We start from the raw sequence: 26,083 nt of genomic DNA on the forward strand, positions 1-26,083 counted from the left end.
GAAGGATGGATCATGGCATAAGTGTCAAGATTATAGAGAGCTCAACAAGCTCACTATTAAAGATAAGTTTCCCATTCCTATCATTGATGAATAGTTGGATGAACTACATGGAACAAATTAATTCGCCAAGTTGGATTTTCATTCAAGATATCATCAAATTAGAATGAAGACAAAATATTTTCTAAAAACAACATTTAGAAATCATGAAGGTCATTATGTATTTTTGGTCATACCTTTTGGCCTTACTAATGCACCTTCCACATTTCAAGGTTTAATCAATTCCATTTTCAAACCGTTAGAAAATTTGTGTTTATATTTTTTATGATATACTAATCTATATCAAGTCTTGGAAAGGTTATGTTCAACATGTTGAGAGAGTGCTCAAAGTGTTAGAGGAGAAATAATTGTATGAAAAATTATCCAAATGTTTCTTTGGGGTACAAGAACTAGAATATTTAGGCCATAATGTATCTCATGAGGGTGTTAAGGTGAACCCTAACAAAATTAAATCCATTATGGAATGAAAAATCCCCACAAACATAAAGCATATTCAAGGATTTCTCGGCTTGACAGGGTAGTATCAAAAGTTTGTTAATAATTATGGGAAGATAGTAGCACCTCTAATAATATTACTGAAGAAAGATGCATTTTCTTGGACTCCATAAGCAACTAAGGCCTTTTAACATCTTAAAGAGGCAACATGTCAAGATCTGATATTAGCTACACCAGACTTCACAAAAACATTTATTGTGGAATGTGGTGCCTTGGGAAATGAGATTGGTGTTGTTTTAATGCAATAAGGAAGACCCATTTCTTTCGAAAGTCATCCAATCAAGGGAAAGTATTTACAAAAATATATCTATGAGAAGGAAATTTTGTAAATCCTACATGCACTAAAGAAATAGTGGCCTCACCTAATGGGAGGACACTTCAAGGTAAAAATATATCATGACAGTCTTAAATAATTCTTGGAACAAATATTATCTTTAGAAGAGTAGGAAAAATGGGTCACAAAAATGTTGGGTTATGATTTTGAAAAGATCTACCAAAAGGGAAGAAAAATGTTGTTGTAGACAAGAAGGGATGAGGATGTGGAAGCATTTATTTATGCCATTTCTATTATCCACCCTGATTGGATAACTGAAGCAAGGGATGAATGGAATAATGACAAATAGGTGTGGAAACTCACTCGAAAGTTGCAGCAATATCCTAGTACATCTGATACATTTATCTGAAAAAATGATTCATTATGGTACAAATATCACTTATATCTATGTAAGAACTCCCAACTCAAACAAAGATTCTTTTAGAATTGTACACCTTTTCTTTAGGAGGGCACTCAGAATTTAGAAAAACTTACCACAGGGTCAAGATTTTTTTTGGGATGGTCTTAAGTCTGATATTCAGAAGTTTGGGGTAAAATGTTTGGTTTGCCAACCAAATCAAGTTGAGACAATTAAGAAACTAGGTCTATTATAACATTTATCCATTCAAAGTCATGGAGGAGGTCTCTATGGATTTTATCATAGGTTCACCCAAGTCTGAAGGAAAGACTGTCATCACGGTGGTAGTTGATAAACTTACTAAGTATGCACACTTTTGTGCACCATCTCATCCTTTCAAAGCTAGTATAGCTTCTACTGCATTTATGGAAAAAGTTCAAAAGCTACATAGAAACCTAAAGATTATTGTAAGTGGCAGAGATCCCATTTTCACTCGAAATTTTTGGACAAAATTATTTTCTTTTTTGGTACTCAATTAGATTATATCTCATCTTATCATCCCCAATTTGATGGGCAAATTGGCATAGTGAAAAAATGTTTGGAAGAATATCTTCATTGCTTTGTAATTGATAAACAAACACAATGGGTCAAGTAGTTACTTCTGGAAGAATGGTGGTATACCACTTCCTTCCATACCACAACAAAAATGACCCTACTTATAGTACTTTATGGATATCATCCACTGTCCATCATATCATCTTTGAGAGAAAATTCTAAGGTTCAAGTAGTGGAAGATCACATTGAACATCAACAACAAGTTCTCCAACTCTTAAAGGATAACCTAAATCTAACACATAATAAAATGAAACAACATGCATATCAACACACCATTGAAAGAAGTTTTGATTTAGGTGATTGGGTATTTTTATGGTGACAAACATACAAAAAAATTCCCCTCAAGCAAGCTAAGAAGGATAATAAATTGGAGCTACCTGCATCTTTTTGAGTGCACCTAGTTTTCCATGTTTCATGCTTAAATAAGGTTATAGGTGACAAGCTCCCAGTTCAAACAATATTGCTAGATATTAATGAGGAAGGAAAATTCATATTGGATCCGAAAGCAGTCACGGAATCAAGAATCTGACAGCTACGGAATCAACCAATTTCAAAGTATCTTATTAAGTGGGAGAACTTACCAGTTGAAGATTCCATATGGGAGGATGAGAATTTTATATAGAAGCATCCCTAATTCCTTAAACATTGAGGACAACACCTTTTTGAAGAAGAGGGGCATGTTAGGTCCATATAATACTAGTGTCACCGCCATGTTGTTATTGTTGTGCCCTATGTAGCTCCCATATTTTATTGTTTTTCCCCATAGAAGCCTACTATTGTTATTATTGAGCCCTTAAATTATTATTGTTACATAGGTCGTGATTATATTGTGACCCTTTAAACTCCTATATATACTAAGGAGGTATTTTCATTTGTATCATCCAAGAATTGTTTATTTATGTGATGTAAAGGAGGTTGCCCCTCGAAGAGGCTAATTTTCAAGTCATTGATCTATCTTTTCTTTTCTTTTGTGATGTATTTGCATAACATGAATTATTAAAGTTTTAGCCTATATAATAAGAAGTGGATGGAATCATACTAAATTTCCATGTTCATAGAACCCTATAAAATTAGAAATCTCTCTTCATGGATGTTATGGTGTTATGATAGAAATACCACCCTTCAATAAAGGCCTCAAGGTATATGACAATTATTCTTTTCTAATGAAATTTACACCAAACATGACTCCTCTAGTTAAGCATAATTATGTTATATTTGAGATATTAGTCTAAGATAAAGTGCTTATGGATTCACAAAACAAATCTTATGGATTCACAAAACAAATCCTCTTTAATATAGATGTTATAAAAATGTTTGATTATGACCTTGTATCTAAAATTTTATATTGTTATTTTTAATAGCTTGAAATTCTTTCCAAGAAAATTAAAATGAATAGATATTAATGAACTTTATTTTTGCTTTTTTTAACCTTATTAAAATGGGAAATACAATCTTTTATTTATAAAAATTTTAAAATAAAATTTGTACTCTTATATACAAATATTTTTTGCAATTTTCATCCCGAAAGGGTTTGGATAAGAATATAACCTTGAACTTGAAAGAAAGAATAGCTCTTATATTTAATCAATTGTAGCCTTTACATAGGAAAATTAAGAGTTAAAATTGTAACCCGTAAGACTGAACCTCAATCACGTGGATAAGAGTTAAAATTGTAACCCGTAAGACTGAACCTCAATCACGTGGATAAGATTTTACACAACTATTGATTCCCGCAATCTGATTGATAAAAAAAAAAAACATAGTTAGCACAAAAATTTACATAAAATTAATAAAAAGAGACAAAATAACACTAAAACTATAAAAGAAATTATCAAAAAAATAAAAATATGTCATGCTAAATACTTTTCCCGCAATCTGATTGATAAAAAAAAAACATAGTTAGCACAAAATTAATAAAAAACAAAATACCACTAAAACTATAAAAGAAATTATCCACACAAAAAAAATAGGTCAGGCTAAATACTTACCATGGTGACGGTGACATTTAAGATGAGAAAAAGTACCTCTATATGATAGAACAACATGTGAAATTTGGGGAAATTGTACTCGTTTTTGTTTTCTCTAAATATAAAGTTAAATGTTTATGCACTATTTTTATTAGAAGATGTGATACCTTATGCTAAATAGAAGATGTGATACCCTATTCTAAATACTTACCAGGGTGACAGTGAGATTTAAGGTAAGAAAAAGTACCTAACAACATGTGAAATTTGGTAAAATTATACTCATTTTTGTTTTCTAAATATAAAGTTGAATGTTTATGCATTATTTTTATTAGAAGATGTGATATTTTATCATGTTAAAGATGTTTATTATATTTATAAAGAAGTATTATATGAAACATGATTTTTTGATTAATAAATTTTAGTAGATTTTAATATAGTTTTATTGAATAATAGCAATGAGTTTGTATATATTAATTAATTACAAAGTTTCTAGGGTTAGCTCTATTGATATTTTTTTTGTTAAAGTATTTTTACTTTGAGAGCGCCTGAGTTTAATTTAGTTGACATTCTTAAGCCAATAAAAAATGTTCCCTTAGGGGTAATCTCCTAACACAAAAATGTTCCTTTAGAGGTAATCTTCCTAACACAAATATTTGTGTTCCGTAAAATATGTGTACTTTATAGACCTAGTGGTCTTCCAAGTCAGTCGGTGAACCATATAGAAGGGAAAAAAAACTAATTACAAATTGAGAACAAAATTATAATATAATATTAATTATTAATTAATAACAAAATATCCAAAAAAAAATATGACACAATTATTAAAATAATATCTACACAATTATAGAAATGATTTGTAATCCATAAAATATGTGTACTCTATAGACCTAGTAGTCTTCCAAGTTAGTCCATGAACCATATAGAAGGAAAAAAAAAAAAACTAATTACAAATTGAGAACAAAACTTTTTTCCTATGGAAAAAGTCGTAATTTTCAGCAGTGAGAAAAAATTACATTTTGTAAATGCAAACCATATGCAATATGTGGGGCATTCCCTGTCCAGTATAGTATCAGTTAATGACGATGTAGATGCTCCCAAAAAAAGAGAGGAGGGTGCAACACTAGGACTTCTCGGGAGGTCACCCATCCCAGTACTACTCTAGCCTAACCACAAATTGAGAACAAAATTATAATATAATATTAATTATTAATTAATAACAAAATATCCAACAAAAAAAATATGACACAATTATTAAAATAATATCTACACAATTATAGAAATGAGAAAATAGTGAATAATTTTCAATCCATATGAAATTATATCTTGAAAATGCTTAGTCTAATTTATTCAACAATTATATATATATATATATAAACATTAAATAGTATGTATGTGGAAAAAAAAACTAATAACCATTAAAAAATAAATAAATGATTATAAACCTATTTTGGTAAGGATTGTCAATAAAGTTATGTTTTAAATAACATTTATATATTTATAAAAAAATATAACATAAATATATTTTCAATTAATAAAAATTAATAACCAATTAATTTAAAAAATAAAAAAATAAAACATTTATTTTTCTTCTATCATAGTGTATTTATAGCTAAAAGAACCATAACATTGAATTAAACTGATTTTTTAAAATCCTATATTTTATAATTTATAACTATGTTGGCCGTGAACTTCACTAGCACATAGCTGAGAAGTCCACACCCATATTATCCAAGAAGAAGCCCACTGCAAAGACTTGTCCGTGCTGTCTAAAAAATAATGCATTATGTCCATTGTTCGGTGAAGATATGTTTTGGTGAAAGCTTTATTTTATGACTGCTCTGACTTCAACAAATGTGTTAGTTAAATCAAGGATGTTAAATCCCAGATTAGGTCCGAAACTTGATGTGAAGTATACATAAGTTATAACTTGAGGATGTGCTTAAACCAATGGGCAGATGCCCTGGGATAGCGCCTTAAATTGTCTTCGTAATGGACATAATATAATCCAAATCGATAATTATATCCGCTGGTCCATTCAAAGTTGTCCAGAAACGACCAAACCAGATACCCTCGCACATCAGCTCCTTCCCTGTCAATCCATTTATAATTGTCAAACTGATGAACTTAACTTGATATTAATTTAATGGTAGATTTTGAAAATATCTTAGAATTCAGTTAGAAAAAGAATAAGAAATTTCAATCAAACCACTTTGCAGAATAATCTCAAACATCATAATCTTTACATATACACATATACATATATATATATATATATATAAATTGACATAGAATGGATTAAATAATTGATCCCATCAAAAATTAAAATAATTTCGAGAATCCACAATCCATTTCAATTTAATTACATAACTAAAAACTCACAGACATACCTGATGGCTTCAAGGAGGGAAGACAAATGGTCGGAATGGTACTCCACTCGTTTGGAATCGTTCAATGCTCGTTCAAGCGGGGTTGTACCATTGTCAAAATCAGCATATCCTGTAGAAAGAAAATGCGGTTCTTAGTCAACCTATTCATATTTTTGACAGGATAGTAGTTAGAACTCTCTTTCAATGACTCGTGAAGCCTAACATCTGAGTACCAGTTTCTGTGATGTAGATGGGAGGGTTGTTATAGCGACGCTTTGTATACTCAATTAAGTCTCTTAATCCAGGTGGGTAAGACCTGAAGTCGCTCACACCTTCCTGCAAATGTTTTGGAGCAGTACAGTAATCAATTTTCTGGAGAGTAGTCCACTGATCATGAACTTAGGAAAAATTATATCCATAATCAATTTTCAGAAATCAGAAAGGAATGATGCTTACTTCGGAGCCAATGTACACTCCGTCTATTTCAACTGTAACACCAACATCGACCCAGAGAGGCAAGAAAATTTTAATAGATAGATTTCTAAAATATTTTGAAATCTGAGAAATAAGAGTATAGTCAATTGTTTAATCAGTAGAATTCTAAAATATTCTGCAATCAGGTTAATATCCACTAAATTATATACGAAGCTTACATGATACAATAGTACGCGCATCTAGAGTGTAGTCAGTCTTCATAGGATTTGGTTGTTTGGGATTATCGATTGTAAATACTGTTGAATAGTAGTTATAGCCAAGAAAGTCGAATGAGCCTGTGAGCTCTTTTGCCTCTTCAATGGTGAAGTTTGGTAACCGTGGTCCAACTAAATTTCTCATGGTATCAGGGTACTTCCCCGATGTCAATGGATCCACAAACCTGTAATGGATAATTCATTATTATTATGAGCTGAACCCCAACACAGGCATACATGATTCAAATTGACATTAGCATCATTAAATTATCAACCCTTTGACATTGAATGCATTCCATACCATCCTATTCTGAAGTCCAATTCTCTCTGGGCAGCCTGTTGATCAACAGAAGAATTTGTGAATGGCACAACCCAGCTCACTGCAAGTGCTATGCCTATGGAACCATTTTGCTTCCCCTGCATTTTATTTTCAAAGTATCATTCAAAAAATTGTCTGCCTCCATATTCAAGTTTAGTACTCAGTCAGTTGAAAACAAGATATAATCTCACCTGGTACTTGGTCCTGTAAATTTTTACAGCAGCGCTATGTGCAAGAAGTATATTGTGGCTTACAATATAAGGCTCTGTTGCAGAATTTCCCGCTGTGCAGTTTCCAAATGCAGCCGAACAACGCCCGGGGGCGTAAGTACCCAGATCATAGCCAAAATATGAGAAGAGCAGTGGTTCGTTTACAGTTATCCAGTACTTAACACGGTCTCCAAAAGCTCGAAAGCATTCTTCTGCGAATATGCCAAAGTCGTCCCTGGAATGAAGAATATCAGAATTAGCAAGTCTTTTTTCAGAGGCCTGCAAAATCATCATGGCAGTGAATCTTACACCATTTTTTTGCTAATAAATCCCCCATACTCGTCCTCCAGAGCTTGTGGCACGTCCCAGTGAAACAGTGTAACAAAAGGCTCTATACCTGCATGAAAAAATCTCAGGTCCACGAGTAGAAATGACAGACAATTAAAGCTCTAACCAAGGCTAGCAAATAATTGTGTAATACCATTCTTGAGCAGCTCGTTAATGAGATTATTATAATGAATGATTCCCTCTTCATTGATTCCTCCATGTCTCGGAGAACCCTCTGCAAATTACCAAAAAAATGGAAATAAAAGAGTCATGGAATCCAACGGTTCCTTAAATTCCATTGTACATTTATTTATATATGCAGACACTCTGATTTTTGATTCAACTTACTGGGAAATATGCGGGTCCAGGAAATAGAAAAACGATAGACGTCCATCCCCATGTATTTGAGAAGCTGAACATCTTCCTGCATGTAAATTACAAATAAATGTATCCCATCAAGGGCCAAAACCTATAAACAATTCAAAATTCAGTGCTTCATTTATTCTTATAATTTTAATCTGAACCTTATAGCGGTGGTATTGATCTAGTGCAACATCACCATTCTTGCCATCGGCAATTTTCCCTGCATTAACGTTCAATAATAGCAAAAAAATTAAAAATACACAACTCATCCTCATAATACTAAAAACGGCATAAAAATGGATGTCTAGGTATTAAAACAACTGGTATTACTGGTAGTTTTATGTTGATTGCAGATTCCAGAATTTTGAATCAGGAGTAAATTGTTTTACTATCAGATTAAAAAATATTCTCAAAATTTAGAATTTGCTAAATTCAACCTACTAAAACCTGAAATGTGAGAGAATGAATCCCAAATGCTGGGACCTTTTCCTCCCTCGCGGGCAGCTCCTTCGACCTGTAAAACAATTGGAATTCATCTGAGAATGGAATTTCAGCTCGAAAACAAACAAGCAAATCGTTACAGAATGTAATGAACGAATGTAGTTGCAGGGACTGAAAGTAATTCAGAAATCACCTGATAAGCAGAAGATCCTGCACCAAATATGAAACCCTTTGGGAAACTGCTTCTACCTATTCCTGAAGAAGTTGCTGCAACTACAATGATCAGAAAATAGATTGAAAGTAAAATGCAGAATGAACTTGCACCTTGAATTCCTGTCATCTTAGTAATTTGAGTTATCAAAGAGAGATGCCCAGTTCTCCTGGAAGGCGTTTCAGCTATATAGCAAGCAGGCGATAAGATCAATGAAGTGAGTACTGTTATCAGTGCGGTGAATTTCTATGTTACCTCATTGACCTGGTGATTTGGATAGGTTCATAAAAGTCTCCTTAATAGAGTTTGGTATGAAAGTGCAATGTTTGTCAGAGTTTCTTTGCATACCATTCGTTGTGGATGTGGCAGGTTTCCAGGTTCGGGTGATATAACTTGTTGATATGACCATTTCGTGTGTGGTGGGTTACCTCCATTACCATGCCTTTCGCTGATGTAATTTGCCTTTTTACGGCTCTTTCATGTTTGGTAGGTTACGTGATTTTCCATGCCTTTTGGTAGTTTACGTCAATTACCATCCTCTTCTAGATGGTCAGGGTTACTGTTGTACGATCATGTTTGCGTCGTTACTCTCTGATTAAAAAAAATAGAGGAGAAAATGAAAATATGATACTAGTTAAAATTTATTTTTGTTGTGATATATATATTTTTTTAAATTGAATTGGTATTTTATTTAAAAACTAGTTTAGATTTATATTAATTTTAGATTTATCAAGAGTAGAGAGGGATCAAATTTTGTGAACTTTTTTTTTATTGCAAAATTTGAGGAAAAGTTTATACTTTGAGAGATTTTATTTTTTTGGGCACTTTTCTCCCTCTATCTCTCTATTTGTCACTCTTTCTCCATCTCTCCCTTGTCACTCCCTCTCTCTCCACCTTTTTCCCTCTATGTCTTTCTTCTTCCCTCTTTCTCTCTCCTCCCCTAACTCCATCTCCCTCTCCTTCTCTCTCTTGAGTCCTCTCTCTCTTCCTTCCTCTCCCACCTCCCTTTGTCTCTCCCCCTCATCATTCTCTGTTTCTCTTCCCTCCAACAATGTCACTATCTCTCTTTGTCTCTTCCCTTCAAAATTCTCTATCTCTCTTCTCTCCAACTATGTCACTATCTCTTTGCCTCTCTTCTCCCCCATCCATCTCTATGTATCCCTCTCTTTCTCTCCACCTTTCTTCCTCTACGTCTTTCTTCTTCCTTATTTCTTCCCCCCTAACTCCGTCTCTCTCTCCTTTTCTCTCTTGAGTCCCCTCTCTCTTCCTTCCTCTCCTTTTCTTTCTCTCCCACCTCCCTTTATCTCTCCCCCTCATCATTCTCTCTCTCTCTTCCCTCTGACTATGTCACTATCTCTTTTCCTCTCTCCTTCTCTCTCTCTCCCATCCATCTCTATCTCTCCCTATCTTTCTCCTCTCCTCTTCTCTGTCTTCCCTCCTCTCCTCTCTCCCTCACTCTCTCTCCATCTCTCCGTTGTCACTCCCTCTCTCTCTCCACCTCTATCTCTCTATGTCTTGTCTTTGTTCCTCCACCCATCTCTTTCACCCTCTAGCTCCCTCTCTCCTCTCTCCCCCTCCTCTCTCTTCCTTCCTCTTTCTCCCTCTTTCCCACCTCCCTCTCCTCCCTCTCTCTCTCTCTCTCTCTCTCTCTCTCTCTCTCTCTTGTCTAAAGCTGTCACTATCTCCCTCCCTCTCTCTCTCCACTCCTCTACTCCCATTTCTCTCTTTGTCTCTTTCTTAAATTCCATCTCATTCTATTGTGTTTAAGAAAGTATCTAAATTGAAAAAACTCAATTGGTTGTAAAATATTAAACATATATTTCGGATCAATCATGTCAAAGAAAATACAATAAAACAAAGCAGATTTCCTAGACCAAACTTCTTCTTCGACTATCTTCCAAAGGATGAACACAATAGATCGTGAAGCTAAGACACCAATGTCCCAAGAACCAAAGAGATGAAGGAGATGAAAGATAAAGGAAGTTGGAAGACTAAAGAAAAAAAGAGAGCTACAACACCAATCTCGCCAAGAAAGACGAGGAGCCAGATAATTAAAAACTAAGAAAATTATAGGTCTGATAGACCAATTTGGTCTCAGTGGACGTTAACCACCACCACCACCATCATCATCATCATCATCATCAATAACGAAAAACTTAAAAGAATCAAGCACTATATTTCCTCTATTATTGTTATTTTACATCTTTATATATATAAGTATTCTCATTTTTAATAATGAGAATCTAGGGTTTAGATATATCTCAAAAGTAATTATAATCTTTTTCTTTTTAGATTCAATTGAAAAATGTTATAAAATTTAATTAAAATAAAATATTTATAAAAAAAATTGATTATGAAATAATTTATGGTTTTTGGGCATGTGGTATTGATAAGCCATGATATTGACCCATGGTATTATAACAAAGTATATGTATAGGTTAATAATATCCATGGTAAAGTGGGGGAAAATATCCATGCCTAAGAATCTTGTCATATTGTTATAAAATATTTTGATTGTAAAATAAATTATTATTTTTTGACATGTGGTATTGATATTGGCCCACGATATTTTAACAAATCTTATTCACAAGTTCATAATATCAATGGCTGGGGTGAATATCCATGGTTAAGAACCTTGTCATATTGTTATAAAATATTATGATTGTGAAATAAATTATGTTTTTTGGGCATGTGGTATTGATAAGCCGTGGTTTTGATTGTGAAATAAATTATTATTTTTTGACATGTGGTATTGATATTCCATGGTATTGGCCCATGATATTGTAACAAATCTTATTCACAAGTTCATAATATCAATGGTTGGGGTGAATATCCATGGTTAAGAACCTTGTCATATTGTTATAAAATATTATGATTGTGAAGTTATGTTTTTTGGGCATTTGGTATTTGATAAGCCATGGTATTACCTCATGGTATTGTAACAAAGTCTATTTACAAGTTGATAATATCCACGATAATGTGAGGGTGGGGGTCAATAACCATGTTTAAAAATCTTGTTATATCATTATAAAATATTTTGATTGTGAAATAAGTTATGGTTTTTGGGCATGTGGTATTGATAAGCCATGTTATTGGGTCATGGTATTATAAGAAAGTCTATTCGCAAGTTAATAACAAAATCAAAATATAACAAATTGAATTTTATCATTATATTATTAATTAAGTTAGCATTTAAATGTTTACACTCATCCCGTCTATATTACTTTTTAACTTTTAGTTTTTTATTATTAATCGAACCAAAACTTAAATATTTACACTCATCCATGATATCACTTTCAATTTTTTATTATTTTTTAATTGAGCCAACATTTAAATTTGTTTACATACTTACATTTAGGGAAAATTTGAAGGATGAAAATTTATATAAAAGTTTAGAAATCTTGGCAACTTTTACTATTCCTTAATATGCAAACTTTAAAATGTCTAGTGATATCTTTGTAGAAATAGTCAGTTTTTTAATGATTTTAAGTATAGTGTCTAAAAGATTTTGGCGATTTTTAGGGTAAAATAATTATATACTATAAAATAGTGTCTATAAGTTTTTGGCAATTTTTAAGGTAAAATAATTTTATACTACAAAGTTTGGGCGAATCATGTTTAGAAGAAATGGAAATTGGCGAATATTTTTTTTTGCAAAAAGCATTAAAAATTAGCCCACCTGTGAATATTAGCGCCTAAAATTTTCCCTACTTACATTACACTACACACCTACCCTATACTTGGTTGTAGAGTGCCTCTCGACACAAAAAATATTGTAGAGGTTGACATTTCGATCCATCCAAAAAATATGAAACCAAGATAACTCAAAATCCCAACTACATCCAAATCCAGAGAGCAGAAGGCTCCATCTATGCTTCCAGGCTTAAATATGCTAAACATATCCCCAAATCGACAAATAAGACCAAATGAGACCAAGTCCATATGAAATCCTCAAAACTGATTAGAAAGTTATAATGTTGTGATAGAAAAGACCAACAAGTTCCTCAAGAAGAAATTGTGTATACCAATCCAGTAAGCGAACCTGCAAGATCAAGGTTGCACCAACAAAACCAAAAGCCAATTAATAACATACCATAGTAGAAATAGTCCTCCTTGCAACTCAAAATCACCAGAAGTCAACTTCCACAAAATAAACAAGATTTCCAAGAAATACCCAATGCTTAGTATCAAAACAAGCCAAGCACAACACCCTCATAATGTACAAAAAACTTCAAAATGTAATCACCACATTAGAAAACTCCCAGTGCCAGCAAAATAAAAAACCACAAAGGATATATCATCACTACCCTAGAAATATCACCAATGAAACCAACGAAACGACAAGAATAATTGTCATCACCATCAAAATTACAAAGAAAATGTCATAAGGTATAAGGACAACGCAAAGACAACACATAGGAAACACCCATAATACACATCCAAAACACTACCATTGCAAAATATATAAGGGAGCCAAAACCAACATGCATTGAAATGACCAGGAAGAAGCACTTTAGCTGAGAACCCTCATAAACACATTTGGCCACAACAATACTCTATAGCCACAACCGAACCAAAAGCTAAGAAGAGATGCATCCCTCTCCAATACTTCACCTTAAACTAGCGATGAAGAATTCTTCAACCAAAGCACACCATGACTGAAACATACTAGGAATACAAACCTAGAATCCACGGATCCAAAAGGTCATACCTTATCAATATCATTGAATATTACCCAAAATTTACGTTGAAAAATTTTAAATTATTTATAATATATAATCATGGTCAGAAGAAGAGAGTGTATTTGGTTCCTGAGCATTGTATCCCGCAGGATCAGTAATATAATTCCCATGAGTTATGGTTCGTTTGGCGGTGGGGTGTTGGATAGGCAAGCGATGAGCTGGGTGGTAACCGGCGAGTTGGGGCGCGCCCACACGGTGCGATGAGCTGACCGAATGGAGGAGACAAGCCAAAGTGTGACATGAAGAGTCATCGTGAAAATGACTAAGTGTTGGGTAGTGGAAAGTTTATATGTGGGGGTGGTCTTGCCCATCGCCGCCCACACCATGGTCCGACGCAACGGAGGGGCGAGTTGGACGAAATGGTGGGTCACCTTGGTGAATCGATACCCCAACTGATGGGCCAACTGCCATATAAGTAAAGCATTGGGATGGTGGCAAAAATCATTCAAGTGAAGCTTCCAAGTGTTTATGCAAGCTACAAGGGAAAGCTACTTGGAGAGACTGAAATTAGGTGAAGTGCAGGCAGACTCTTGGGTCGTAGCATGGAGCCGCAGCAAATGCAGAAAACGGAGCCGCAGGTCGTGCGAAGGCTTTCAGGCAAGGGCATGTGAGGGCATCAGCTTGAACGATCAAATGGGCGAGGGCGTCTGAGGGCGTTCATTTGAACGATTGTTCGAAGGCGTTCAGGCAAGGGCGTGTAAGAGCGTCCACCTGAACAACCGAACAGGCAAGGTCGCTCGAAGGCGTTCAAAATTTTGCGAAGTCGAACGGGTGAGGGCGTGCAAGGACATCTGCTCGAACTACTGAATGGGCGAGGGCGTACGAGCGCGTCTTCCCAAATGACTGAACAGGTGAGGGCGTGCAAGGGAGTCTACCCGAACGATTGAATAGGTGAGGGCGCGTGAGGGCATCCGCCCGAACGACTAAACGGGTGAGGGCATGCGAGGGTGTCCACCCGAATAGCTAAACAACGTGCTGAACAGTGCGACGGTGAACGAGTTGCGAAAGACGGTAGAACTGGTGGGCGCTCTGAATGGTGGTTTGGGTAGTTTAAATAATGCAGGCCGAGTTGCACGGTTGTGACAAATATTGTACCAAGGAAACTTGGGGTTTCCTACAAAGACTATAAAACTATATATTTTGTGAAATATTGTTATTATCGGGAAGAATCATATTTCAAGGAGCTGCCCCTCCCATTAAAATATCGTTGTGCATATGTGTAAATGGTAATAATGATGAAGATGATTAATTGAATGTTTTTGTTGTGTATGTGAATGTTATACTTAGGAAAGTTTAAAAATAAACTAATTATAGAAAGTAGGCGTAGTCCACACTTACAAGTATTGTTAAAAATAAAGTGGGTGGTGGTGCCACACCCCCCATCGTGCGATTGGAAGAGTACCCCCGGGGTAGGGGCATGACAGGTGGTATCACAGGCTCATATTCTACAGGCTTTGGTGATTCAGAGAATCGAGGAGGATGTCCACTTTGTAGAAAATGGGTTTTGCAGGGATTATGACCTTCGAAGAATGGTAGGGGCACACATAGCGGCCAAGTCAATCTGAAGGAAGTCTACTAGAAGAATCAAGTGATTTGGAGCAAAGAATTGCATAATTGAGCAAGGACTTGTTTGAGACAAGGGATTCCCTTCATGATTTTGTTAAGGAAGGGATCTTGACATGAATATAGATGAAGCCTATTGACTTGTAGGGAAAGTTGACTTGTTTGGTGTAGAACTCAAGGAGTTGAAGATAAGGTAGAACTTGCTTCGAAAGAAGCTAGAATGGCTAACTCTTGAGAAAGAGTGGTTCGTAGCTTTCATTCAGGATAAGGAGAAAGCTACAGATTGCGATGATAAGGGAGAGGAAGCCGTGATGTTTGAGGATGTTGCAGATATGAAAACGATGGAGGATAAACTTGAAATTGATCAAGTTGGACCAGGATCATGCAGTTTGTAGACACTGGTGGATGAGGAAACTCACATGGAAGAGCCTCATTATGAACTAAGTGCTACTTAAACTTGTGTTTAATTGGAACTTTTGGTAGATGGCCCATATGTAGGGAAGGGAAAAGTCAATTTGCTGATACAATGGAGAGTCTTACAATGGATGTCTACGATGAGACCTTGTATGGAGAGGCAAGGACCATTGATAGTTGCAGAGCTTATTGTGGTTTTTTGCGACATTATGGCAGAAGGTGCAAATGCCTGTGACAAGGGAGGAATGTGATGATCATTCTAGAGGAATGGGTCATGCTTTAGCCATATGGAGAAATTGGCTAAGTGCCCGGCATGACTCATGGACAGATTGGAGAAGGGCACACACTTGAGTTTGATGATACTTGGGTGGACTTCTTGTGTCTGAGACCAAGAGGAAGTCTTAATGGAACCTTCAATGGGGAAGCCATGGTGGAAAAGACTCACGTGATTATGATAAGGTTTGGGTGACCGAGTTCACTAGACCGGATTGCAGACTTGGATGAGGATTACCAATTGTTGTGATGGGTCTACCTAATTGGACAACATGGGCAACTTGATTCATGGACATCGAGTTGGAGACATGGAGCATGGCAGTCTTATGCAGGGACATTATGCAGGAGCACTTGTAGAGGTGTCACTTATGGGTATCCAATGAGGAGTGCTAAGGCAGGGATGTTGTGTAGGTTAATTTGATGATGTGACATGGAGATGTTTTATTTATGAGCCAATGGGATGTTGTGCACTTGAGTACAACAAGGCAATGGACTTGGTTGGATTTGTGAGGAGACTATGGAGCATTCCTACTACATGGAGAGCTGAGGCATCTTGCATGGACCTTTGGGCCGAGACATGTATGCTTGCTATGGTGTTGATTGGAGATGATTCATGGAGCTCATGAAGACAGGAGGTTGTGACTTTTGGGGACTTCATATTATGGTGGACTTGGAGGATCTGAGGCATTGAGGAGCTGAGGTCAGGGACTTTGATGTAGTATGGGGTGCATACTTTTGAGTACATGTATGGGTGTGCTTGAGAGAGTGACTTGATGTGGAGGATCAATATGAGACACTTTGGAGTGACGGAGTTGTAATGATGATGATGCCTTGGTGGCAACACTTGGGCATGGGTTGAGCCGAGACTTAACCACTTTTGATACATGGGAGCTGATTGGTCTATGATCATGGGTAGCACATGGATGATGAGACAAGTGTATACTTGTTTCTTTGGTAGACTTGAGGGATGGCACATTACAGATATGATGGAGATTGCTTCATGGACCTAGATGTGGCATATCGAGAGTTGGTCTGGTGAGAGGATCTCTTCATTTTGAGGAGTTGGATTTTACACATATATGGATGATGATGTTGGGATAGATGCGGCTGATTTCATACAGCACATTGACACCAAACATCATGGGAAGCATGTTGCAGACGAGATGGAGTTTACTTCATGGACCTGGGCATGGCTTACATTTTGATGGAGATGGAGATGGATTCTTGATCGAGTTGATGTTGTGACAGGAGGCTAGGAGAAACCACTGATGGTGGCATGAGGATGTGCATTCTTATGGTTTGAGCGTGACAGTTGGACTGATCACCCGATTAGTACAAATCATGGGGCTCGAGCAGTGTACAAAGATGTGTTAGCATTGTGTTGGAGTATCACGACAATAGTTCACATGATGACAATACATGATGAGGTCGACACAATATGTTTTAGTGAGTATGTAGCTTGAGTTGGAGGGACCAACCTTCCATGGTGGGGTAGCATGTGGGGATTACGACAGATGTGGTTGATGGTCATGGATTGAGTAGACTTTCTGATTCATTGAAGGCATAAGCCTTTATGGTCTATGCGATGGTAGAGTAGAGGTAGGTAGCATGAGCATTTTGATGTTGGAGCTAGCGACACTTTGTGATGTTGTATGATGATGTTGTCGAGGATGACAACCATTTAGAGTGGGGGAGAATGTAACGCCCACAAGTTACAGTTCATTTGGCAGTGGGCGCACAACAGACTGGCAAGCAACGAGCTGGGTGGTAATCGGCGAGTTGGGGTGCACTCGCACGGTACGACGAGTTGACTGAATGGAGGAGATGAGCCAATGTGCGACACAAAGAGTCATCACAAAAATTACTAAGTGTTAGGAGGTGGAAATTTATTATGTGGGGGTGTCCCACACATGGACACCCACACCATGGGCCGACGCGACGGAGGGGTGAGTTGGACGAAACGGTGGGTCGGCTTGGTGAATCGATGCCCCAACCAATGGGCCCACCACCGTATAATTAAAGCGTTGGGATGGTGGCAAAAATCATTCAAGTGAAGCTTCCAAGTGTTTATGCAAGCTAAGAGGGCGAGCTACTTGGAGAGTCTGAAATTAGGCAAAGTGCAGGCGGACTTTTGGGCCATAGCACGGAGCCATAGCAAATGCAGAAAATCGAGCCGCAGGTCATGCGAAGGCATTCAAGCGAGGGCGTGTGAGGGTGTTGGCCTGAACGACCAAATGAGCGATGGCGTCCAAGGGAATTTGTCTGAATGATCGTTCGAAGGCATTCGGGTAGGGCATGCCATGGCGTTCGCCTAAATGACCAAACGAGCGAGATCATTCGAAGGCATTTGAAGTTGTGCAAAGGTGAATGGGTGAGGGCGTGCGAGGGCATTCACCCAAACGACTGAACGGGCGAGGGCATACGAGGGTATCCACCTGAATGATTGAATGGGCGAGGGCGTGCAAGGGCGTCCCCTGAATGACTGAACGGGCAAGGGTGCACGAGGGCGTCCACCTGAATGACTGAACGGGTGAGGGCATCTGCCTGAATGACTGAATGATGTGCTAATTAGTGTGACGGTGAATGAGTTGCGATGGACAATAGAACCAGTGGGCACTCTGAATGGTGGTTCCAATAGTCTAAATGGTGCAGGTTGGGTTGCATGGTTGTGACAAATATTGTACCAAGGAAACTTGGGGTTTCCTGCAAAGACTGTAAAACTGTATATTTTGTGAAATATTGTTATTATTGGGCAGACTCATATTTCAGGGAGTTGCCCCTCCCATTAAAATATCCACTGTGCATATGTGTAAATGGTAATAATGATGAAGATGATTAATTGAATGTTTCTGCTGTGTATGTGAATGTTATACTTAGGAAAGTTGAAAAATAAACTAAGTATAGTAGGCGTAGTCCACACTTACAAGTATTGTTAAAAAGAAAGTGGGTGGTGGTGCCGCGCCCCCCATCGTGCGGTTGGAAGAGTATCGCCAGCGTAGGGGGATGACAAGTAAGGTCCCCAGATGCAAAATCTCTCACAAGAAAACCCTCTACATGGGTCAAATGAAAGTCCAAGCTATTTAGGCAAAAACTATGATTTTAGAGTATGTGTTTGATATCCTCCATAGAGGAGAACACATTATAGTTGTCCATTTGCATATCCTTGAAGACCATTCACAATAGAATAGACATTTGAATATTTAAAGAAAGATAAATTAGAAATGAATTCTCCTATGCCTAGACTTTCCAATATAGGAAATTCCTTTCCATCCAAATAGACACCTACCATATCTGAATCCGAGTGATATAAATGTTCACCTTTATCTTGATTGTCCAAAACAAGAATTTTGTTCCTCACCTCTGGAGGAACAACATTGAAAAGGAAAGCCACATAATCACATGCAAAGGGGCGAGACCGCTTTCATCTCAAAGAAGAATTACTTCCTCCACCTTGCCTGCAGGCCATCCTCTGCCTGAGAGGCATTAGAATGGTACAAAGATAACAAATGGGTCACCTACGAAAGGATTGATTACCTAAAACAAATTAGAAAGAAGGACTCAACACAAAACCCATAACACGATACTTGAGAACCATTAAATCATCACCGTATTTCGAAACCAAAGGTTCCAAATTCACCAAGTAATCAAGTTCCTTATAGACAAGAACCATGACCCACCCAATTCGACAATGCCCTAAGATACAGAAGGGTTGACCTTTAAACTTAATTTTGGTAGACAAATACACTACATTAACAGGGTAGATCCAAAAATTAACAACTAATCGAGAAAGAGATGAACAAAATATCACAAGGCAACCTTACAACTATTCTGAGCCACTGGTAATCTATAGCTCCAAAGAGGACTAGAAAAAATAAAATAAAAAAATAACTAGAATTATAACTAAACAATGCCCAACAACCAATGCTAATACAAATCCACAAGGATTGGAGAATTAATCTTAGAATAGGTAGAATTAAAAGTTAAACTACCCAACTAATACCAAGGCCCCAAATCCAGAATTAAAATAAAAATTAAGGAACAAGCCAAAGCTTGCTCACTAGCGCACTAGTATATCCATGATCGTTCCCTTGAAAGGAAATATAATTGTATACATCAACTTCACCAACAAAACTTTGAACTAGAATGAAAATAGAGGCACAAAGAAATGGATATTCACTGACTGAAGGTGGCAAAGGACCTACCCTCACCACCATTCACACTAAACTTACTACACGCACAAAAAAAAAGAAGACCAAAATATTAAAGGAGGACACCACCACCTGTCACCCTGCATGCGAACGCGAGATGGCATAATAAAATATGCAGGGGATCCTTAATGGAGTCGGTATCATTGGGAGGAGGAGGGCACAACCTCCAATGAGTCCATTAAATTAGGAGTAACACCCCCATAGGGGAATTTTTGTTGTATTATTAAAATAGTTATTTATAAGGAAAAATTGATTAGAGGGTTGTGTGAGAATTTGTAAAGCAATTTATACATAATTCAAATTACACACACACACACACACACACACACATATATACATTAAATTTTTGTAATATATTGTTAATTAATTTTTTAAAATATATTTTATTATTACCTTTTCACAATGACAAAGTTTATATTGATAGAATTGATAATTTTAAAATGATATATATATATATATATTGATATAATATATATATATATTTATAATATATATATATATATATATATATATATATATTAAACAGTAAAGAGGAGGTAAGAGTGGAAGAGGTTATTCTACCTCGGGATGAAATTATTGAACTAGCATTTTCATAGGGCTTGGGAAAAATATCTAATAATTGAGCTGAAGCATATGCTCTTTTATATGGACTAATGCTTGTTCAATCCTTTCGATAATAGAAGATTTTCAATAGATTATAAGTGATGTGAGGAAGGTGACGTTCCCTAAAGGAAGTAGTTTAAAATCATTCCTAAAAAAAATGAATTTCCTCCCAAATTTTGAATTCTATGAATAATTTCCACCACACAATGACACAAAATAATGATGGTATAGATAAAATAGCTAAATATGGAACCAACTTAGAACAAGGAATCCTTAGACTTAATGGGGAACAATTGATTAAACTTAGACTTTACCATCTATTCTATTGAATTGAACATTTTCGACAGGAGAAGTGTTGGTTGTCAATTTTTTTTCTCATGCAACAAACATCATGGTTGTGAGAGGAATAGGAATTCAAGTATTGGAGAGGAATTTTTCTCTAGCATGAAAAAAGAACAGAATGTGTGTCAAGCCTATGAATTTGAGGACCTTAGCATCAACACTAATGAATCAATCATACATGATGAGACTAGAGGTTATTGTTAAGCATATTTGGCATTCAAGGAGAAGGATGGATGTGCAAGGAAAGGGGATATAAGGAATGGAGATCTAGGCTAACCAAACATGTTGTAAGATAGAACTATATTTGGATTTTATGGAACACTTAAGAAGTGAGTACCAGTCAACAAGCAAGAAGTACACCACTCTGTTCCACATGCAATTTAGAATGGCCTCAAGAGTCCAAGTGTGTGAGAAGAAAGAGGGAGTGGGTGTAAGGTTGGAAATCTAGCGGAACAAGGAACTTCATAGGGAAGAAGAGTTTGGGTTGCGTAACCAACCAATCAGGGACACGTGGAGGATCACATCAGTATTCAGGAGGGATCTGAGAAAAACTACATCATAGGGTCATTGTATTTTATGGGATTATTGCTAATACAAGATTTGTAATAAACATGCCATGTATTAATAATTCAAAGGTGAGGAAACTCATAAAACTTATTTCCCAACTTCAAGAAGAAATTAGCACTCTCCAACTGAGAAACAACTAGCTACTATCAAGTTTAACAACTATTATGGAGTTAATGATTGATCAAAGGACTACTACACAAAAAAATGAAGATGAATTAACTAGTTTTCTCCAACAAATTGAGGAGAATCAGCCTATGATGGCTACAAGGTATCCAAACTTATCCACTTCTAGTAAATATTTCATTACAGTTGCAAAAATTTCCCTTGATCTCAATGTTGCAACATTGCTTCAGAAGGAGAAGCCAGGGCCTTACAAATGCTTCTATATTTTGTATGTATTTTGGAAACTATATACACTTTGTTATAGTATCTTTTTTTTTTTAATCAGAACTAGAAAATCAATAACATAGAAACTACTATTATCAGAGACAACTATTTCATAAATATCAACAAAAAGTGATTTTACCTCTCTGTGTTTTACATCCATTTCTAGGAATTTTTCCACTTTTTCAAATATGTAAGGTCCTATCATATTTTGTATTTGGTCATCAGGGGATATAGCTTCCCGTTCACTTCATCGTTGAATGAGGTAGGTCCACTGGGATTTCTGATACCTGAGGCTCCACCCCTCCCTCATATTTAAGATTATGGTATAATTCCTTACCATGCCATAGTTTTCTAGCTGGAGTGAATCCTAGAGCACTTTCCCTTCATATAATAGAAATTGAAGAGTTGTTGGTATTCCTAGGTTATTCTATTATTTTCTTCATATTTTCCATAATACTTGAGGCTCATATCTAGAGAATGGAGGTATTCCCATTAAAATTATTGAGGAAGATCAGGTATTTCCCAATCTTTATTTTTTGTTTTGTCTAGATTTAGGGGTAAAAGGAAATAGGAAACCCATTGGAGAGTGAATCCTCATTATGAATTAGATCCACAAAAATGGAGTCTTTGATAAACACAAAACCTGACAAATAAACTGAACTACTTACAGAGAAACACGATTCCTGCACCCTTTATGGAAAAGATCACATCCTTCACTTTCCTCGAGGCCATCTTGGCATTATCTGCATTCCCATCCGCAGGAGGAAAGCCATACGACCATGAATATTTTGTGCCTCCCACACATCTAGTAGTGTTGGGAGCTACAAGGGGCCTTTTGAAATGGTGATCCACAGATCCAAATTCATTGATTTCCCATTGGCCATAAAACAACACAGACCAATGCCAACAATAAATGATGTTGGCACCTAGAATGGATGCAGAGGGAGTAAAATCCCTAGCATCATCGTCTTGTCAATTATGGGGGGACAAGTCTTTCATCATCACAAGCTTTTGAAGAGAGTTCCAGGCTCACCATTGGCAATGGTTCTCAACATGTTTGCAAGGAGAGACAAAACCCTAATGTTGGTCTAGCTCTTTATCTCTCGTCCTTTTATTTTATTAAAATTCCCATTAGTCAAGATAATGAAATATTTTTTATTTTTGAAATTGGGGTGGATCACCTCTTTATAATATCTCAATTTCCTTTTTCCCTCTAACTCTTTATTACCCCACAATTTCTCCTTAAATTTTGAAATATTAATAATTTTAATATTCTCCTTAATAATTACTACATAATATTAAATTAATATGATGATTATGATGATGGTTAGTGTCTAGTGAGAGTACTTAATATTATAATGATGATGATTGTTAAAGTTCACTATGGAACTTAAGAAGGTAAGGGGATACTTAGTTTTATTTAAAATTTTATATCTATGCTAAAAAAAATTAAGAGAACCTTTTTAAAATCATCATAGATTTTCTGAGTTAGAAGGGTAGGAAGGTTGATAGATTCCATCTATTTTAAAATTGAGATATAATATGGGGTATATGCCAAACATTTTAAGGGAGTTGTTTTTCATCTTCAACCCTCTTAGTGTCACAAATTTGACAAATTACACATTTGGGGAATTGTCTAAAGCCGAGTTTCACAATGGAGCTTGTGAGAATTTGTTTTGTTCTTAGCAACGTTGATTTTATTATTTATAGTATAAAAAACATAGAATTACTTTTGAGCCTCTAGATTAAGATTAATAACCTCCTTATAATATCTTAAATTTCTTTTACTTTTTAACTCTTTATCACAACACAATTTCTTCTTAAATTTAGAGTAATGATATTTTTAATATATCCTTATTCTATAAACTAATGGCTTAGTCAAGATTAAGATTGTATGCCATCACCACTTGAGTTGACGATGGTTTTTTTTGGAGTTTAAAACAGTTTTGAGAAGTCCCTTGTCTTCAAGTTTATTCAAATTGTTCGTATACATCATGTGCTTAATCATAGTTGTGCTCTCAAAGGTGAAAAGTCTCACTTCTATTAAAAGGATAAGTTAGTGTATTTTTCCTTTCTTTTTGAGATTATATAATATAAATTCTTTTGGCTTTGTTTTATCTTTATCCACAATTCTTCAAAGGTACTTTGCATTCATATAAAATAATAGGAGTAAGAAGAGTCTCAAAGAGAAGTCACCCTTATCCCATATCCAAAGTTTCATTGATTTATAATTGTTTCCAAGCTCTTAATAAGATTTCCACCCTCCATTTACTATTTTCTCAATGTTGTAGTTCTAGTTAAGCTTATGATGAATATTGATTCTAATATATTTGTATGAAGGCACTTTCTCCAAGTTGTTGTTGTCATATACCAAAGTATCATAGGTGATGCTTTTGTATTTAATTAGTGTAACTTTCATTTTTGTCAATATTAACAATCATACCCATATTGGAGTATATATCCTTAAGGATTCTTAGTTTCTTCCCAAGGTCATACAAACTCCTTTCCATAAGAAAAATATCACTAGCTTAGAGGAGAAGAATGATTACTATACCAACAAGAATTGGGCCAACATAACCTACTTCTTCCAAATAATATTATAACTTGTCAATATACATGCAAAAATAGTTAGCGACAAGGTAAAACCTTAATTGACTCCAATTGATAGTTAATTTCCTTCAAAAATATTTCAGTGTCCCTAAACTTGGCTAATACATTCTCGTATAACCTTGCTACAACTACATAAACTAAAAGGATATTTTAACTCTTCCAACCCATTCCAAATATTTATCCTAGACATTGAGTCAAAATATATTTTAAATTCAATAAAACAAAAAATGTTATTGATTTTATTATTATGAAACTCCTCCACAATGACCAGAACAATAATAGGGTGGTCCAGAATTGAATGATAGCTCCTAAAAGTGGCTTAGCCTTTAACTCATTTTTCACAACTTTCTAGCCATATGCTAATATCCTTTCTAAAATAATTTTGTATAGCTTGACTAAAATGGGGGTAAACATAATGGAAACATGGTTAGAGGGTTTGTTTATATTCTCTTTCTAAGAAATAGGAATATTGAGGCTTTGCGTTCAGGGTTTAGGTAAGCTCTACTTGAGTGTTAAAATGAACAACTTGTGTATGTGAGGGATGAGGGTAGACCCTCTTATTTTTAATATTTGAGATATTATCATTTAATTTCATAACCTTTTTGATTTGCAATTTGATTATTCCCAAACTCTAGATTTCCAAAAAAAACTTCATCATTTGTAGGAAAATTTTGGATAGTTTCCATGGCATTAATGTGTTCATAGATTTATGGTGGGAATTCTATTCCTTTAAAGGAATCATTTTTTTTTAATTTAATAATTCTAATTTACCCCCAAAATTTTTTAGGATCAATTTGTATATACATTCATTTTAATTAACATATTTAAAAAATATTAATCTATTGATTCATCCAAAGAGTTGTAGTTCTAGGTAGTTTGCACACAACCCTGCTTTGTCACTTGGTGAACCAAACCAATGGTTATTTATTGATTTCTTGTTTTTCAAAATTATTGCTTCAGAAATCCAAACAAAATTAATAGTAGGTTGTGTCCAAAACTAGAAATACCTATTCATCTAGAATGCTTATACTTACAACTAAGAGAAAAGTAAAAGATAGCAAAACCAAGAAAAATACATGAGAATTATGTTGAGTTGGATGGTTTCACCTTTATGGATTTATTTCCCTTTTTAGTGGAGCATTTAGGAACTCGGGAGGGCACATATTAGCTTCAATTAATTCCAGACACATGTCCAGTTCCTTCACCTAAATTTGGAGCTCATATAGTTGCAAGACAATCTTGTCTCTAGCAGTGTCGCACTCCAACAACACCTTAGCCAATAGAGATTTCATTCTTTAGTATAAACTTATTATATGTAGATATTGGTTTTTCTATCCCATTTAATTGCATGTGTATGGAATCTAGGAAGCAATGGATGCCACAAATTCTGAGTTTGACAAGAACTTGAGCTCCCCTACCACCTTTTGCTCCATCTCTCAAAAGTTTGCGTTGAATGCTAAGTGGAGTGTGGTCATTATACTATCAATCAAATGACTTAGCCTAATACCAAGCTATAGATCCACCCCATAATTCGTAGTATGCTTGTTCAACCAATAAAATAATACCCCTTCTAAGGAAATCATAATGAGGAAGGTAACATCTAATTATATTTGATGCTTCTAAAATATGTATTTACTTTTTCTC

The 26,083-nt window shown here is 35.6% G+C and overlaps 1 protein-coding gene across 1 annotated transcript; it reads right to left on the reverse strand.

Moving 5' to 3' along the window:
• Nucleotides 1-5,613: 5,613 nt before the first annotated feature.
• LOC149261556 (beta-glucosidase 12-like) lies at nt 5,614-8,878 on the reverse strand. Its single transcript, XM_089381990.1, has 13 exons — nt 8,713-8,878; nt 8,526-8,592; nt 8,240-8,298; nt 8,064-8,139; nt 7,870-7,950; nt 7,698-7,785; nt 7,371-7,623; nt 7,162-7,277; nt 6,825-7,045; nt 6,628-6,659; nt 6,405-6,507; nt 6,193-6,301; nt 5,614-5,894 (listed from the first exon to the last, which is right to left on the reverse strand). The coding sequence occupies exons 1-13, from the start codon at nt 8,857-8,859 to the stop codon at nt 5,726-5,728; spliced, it is 1,521 nt and encodes a 506-aa protein (XP_089238116.1). The 5' UTR covers nt 8,860-8,878; the 3' UTR covers nt 5,614-5,725.
• Nucleotides 8,879-26,083: the final 17,205 nt, after the last annotated feature.

Source organism: Pinus tabuliformis, chromosome 6, assembly GCF_031772625.1.
Source record: "Pinus tabuliformis cultivar Carrire ecotype Pingquan chromosome 6, CPIR1, whole genome shotgun sequence".
In the NCBI taxonomy this organism is placed as follows: Eukaryota; Viridiplantae; Streptophyta; class Pinopsida; order Pinales; family Pinaceae; genus Pinus; species Pinus tabuliformis.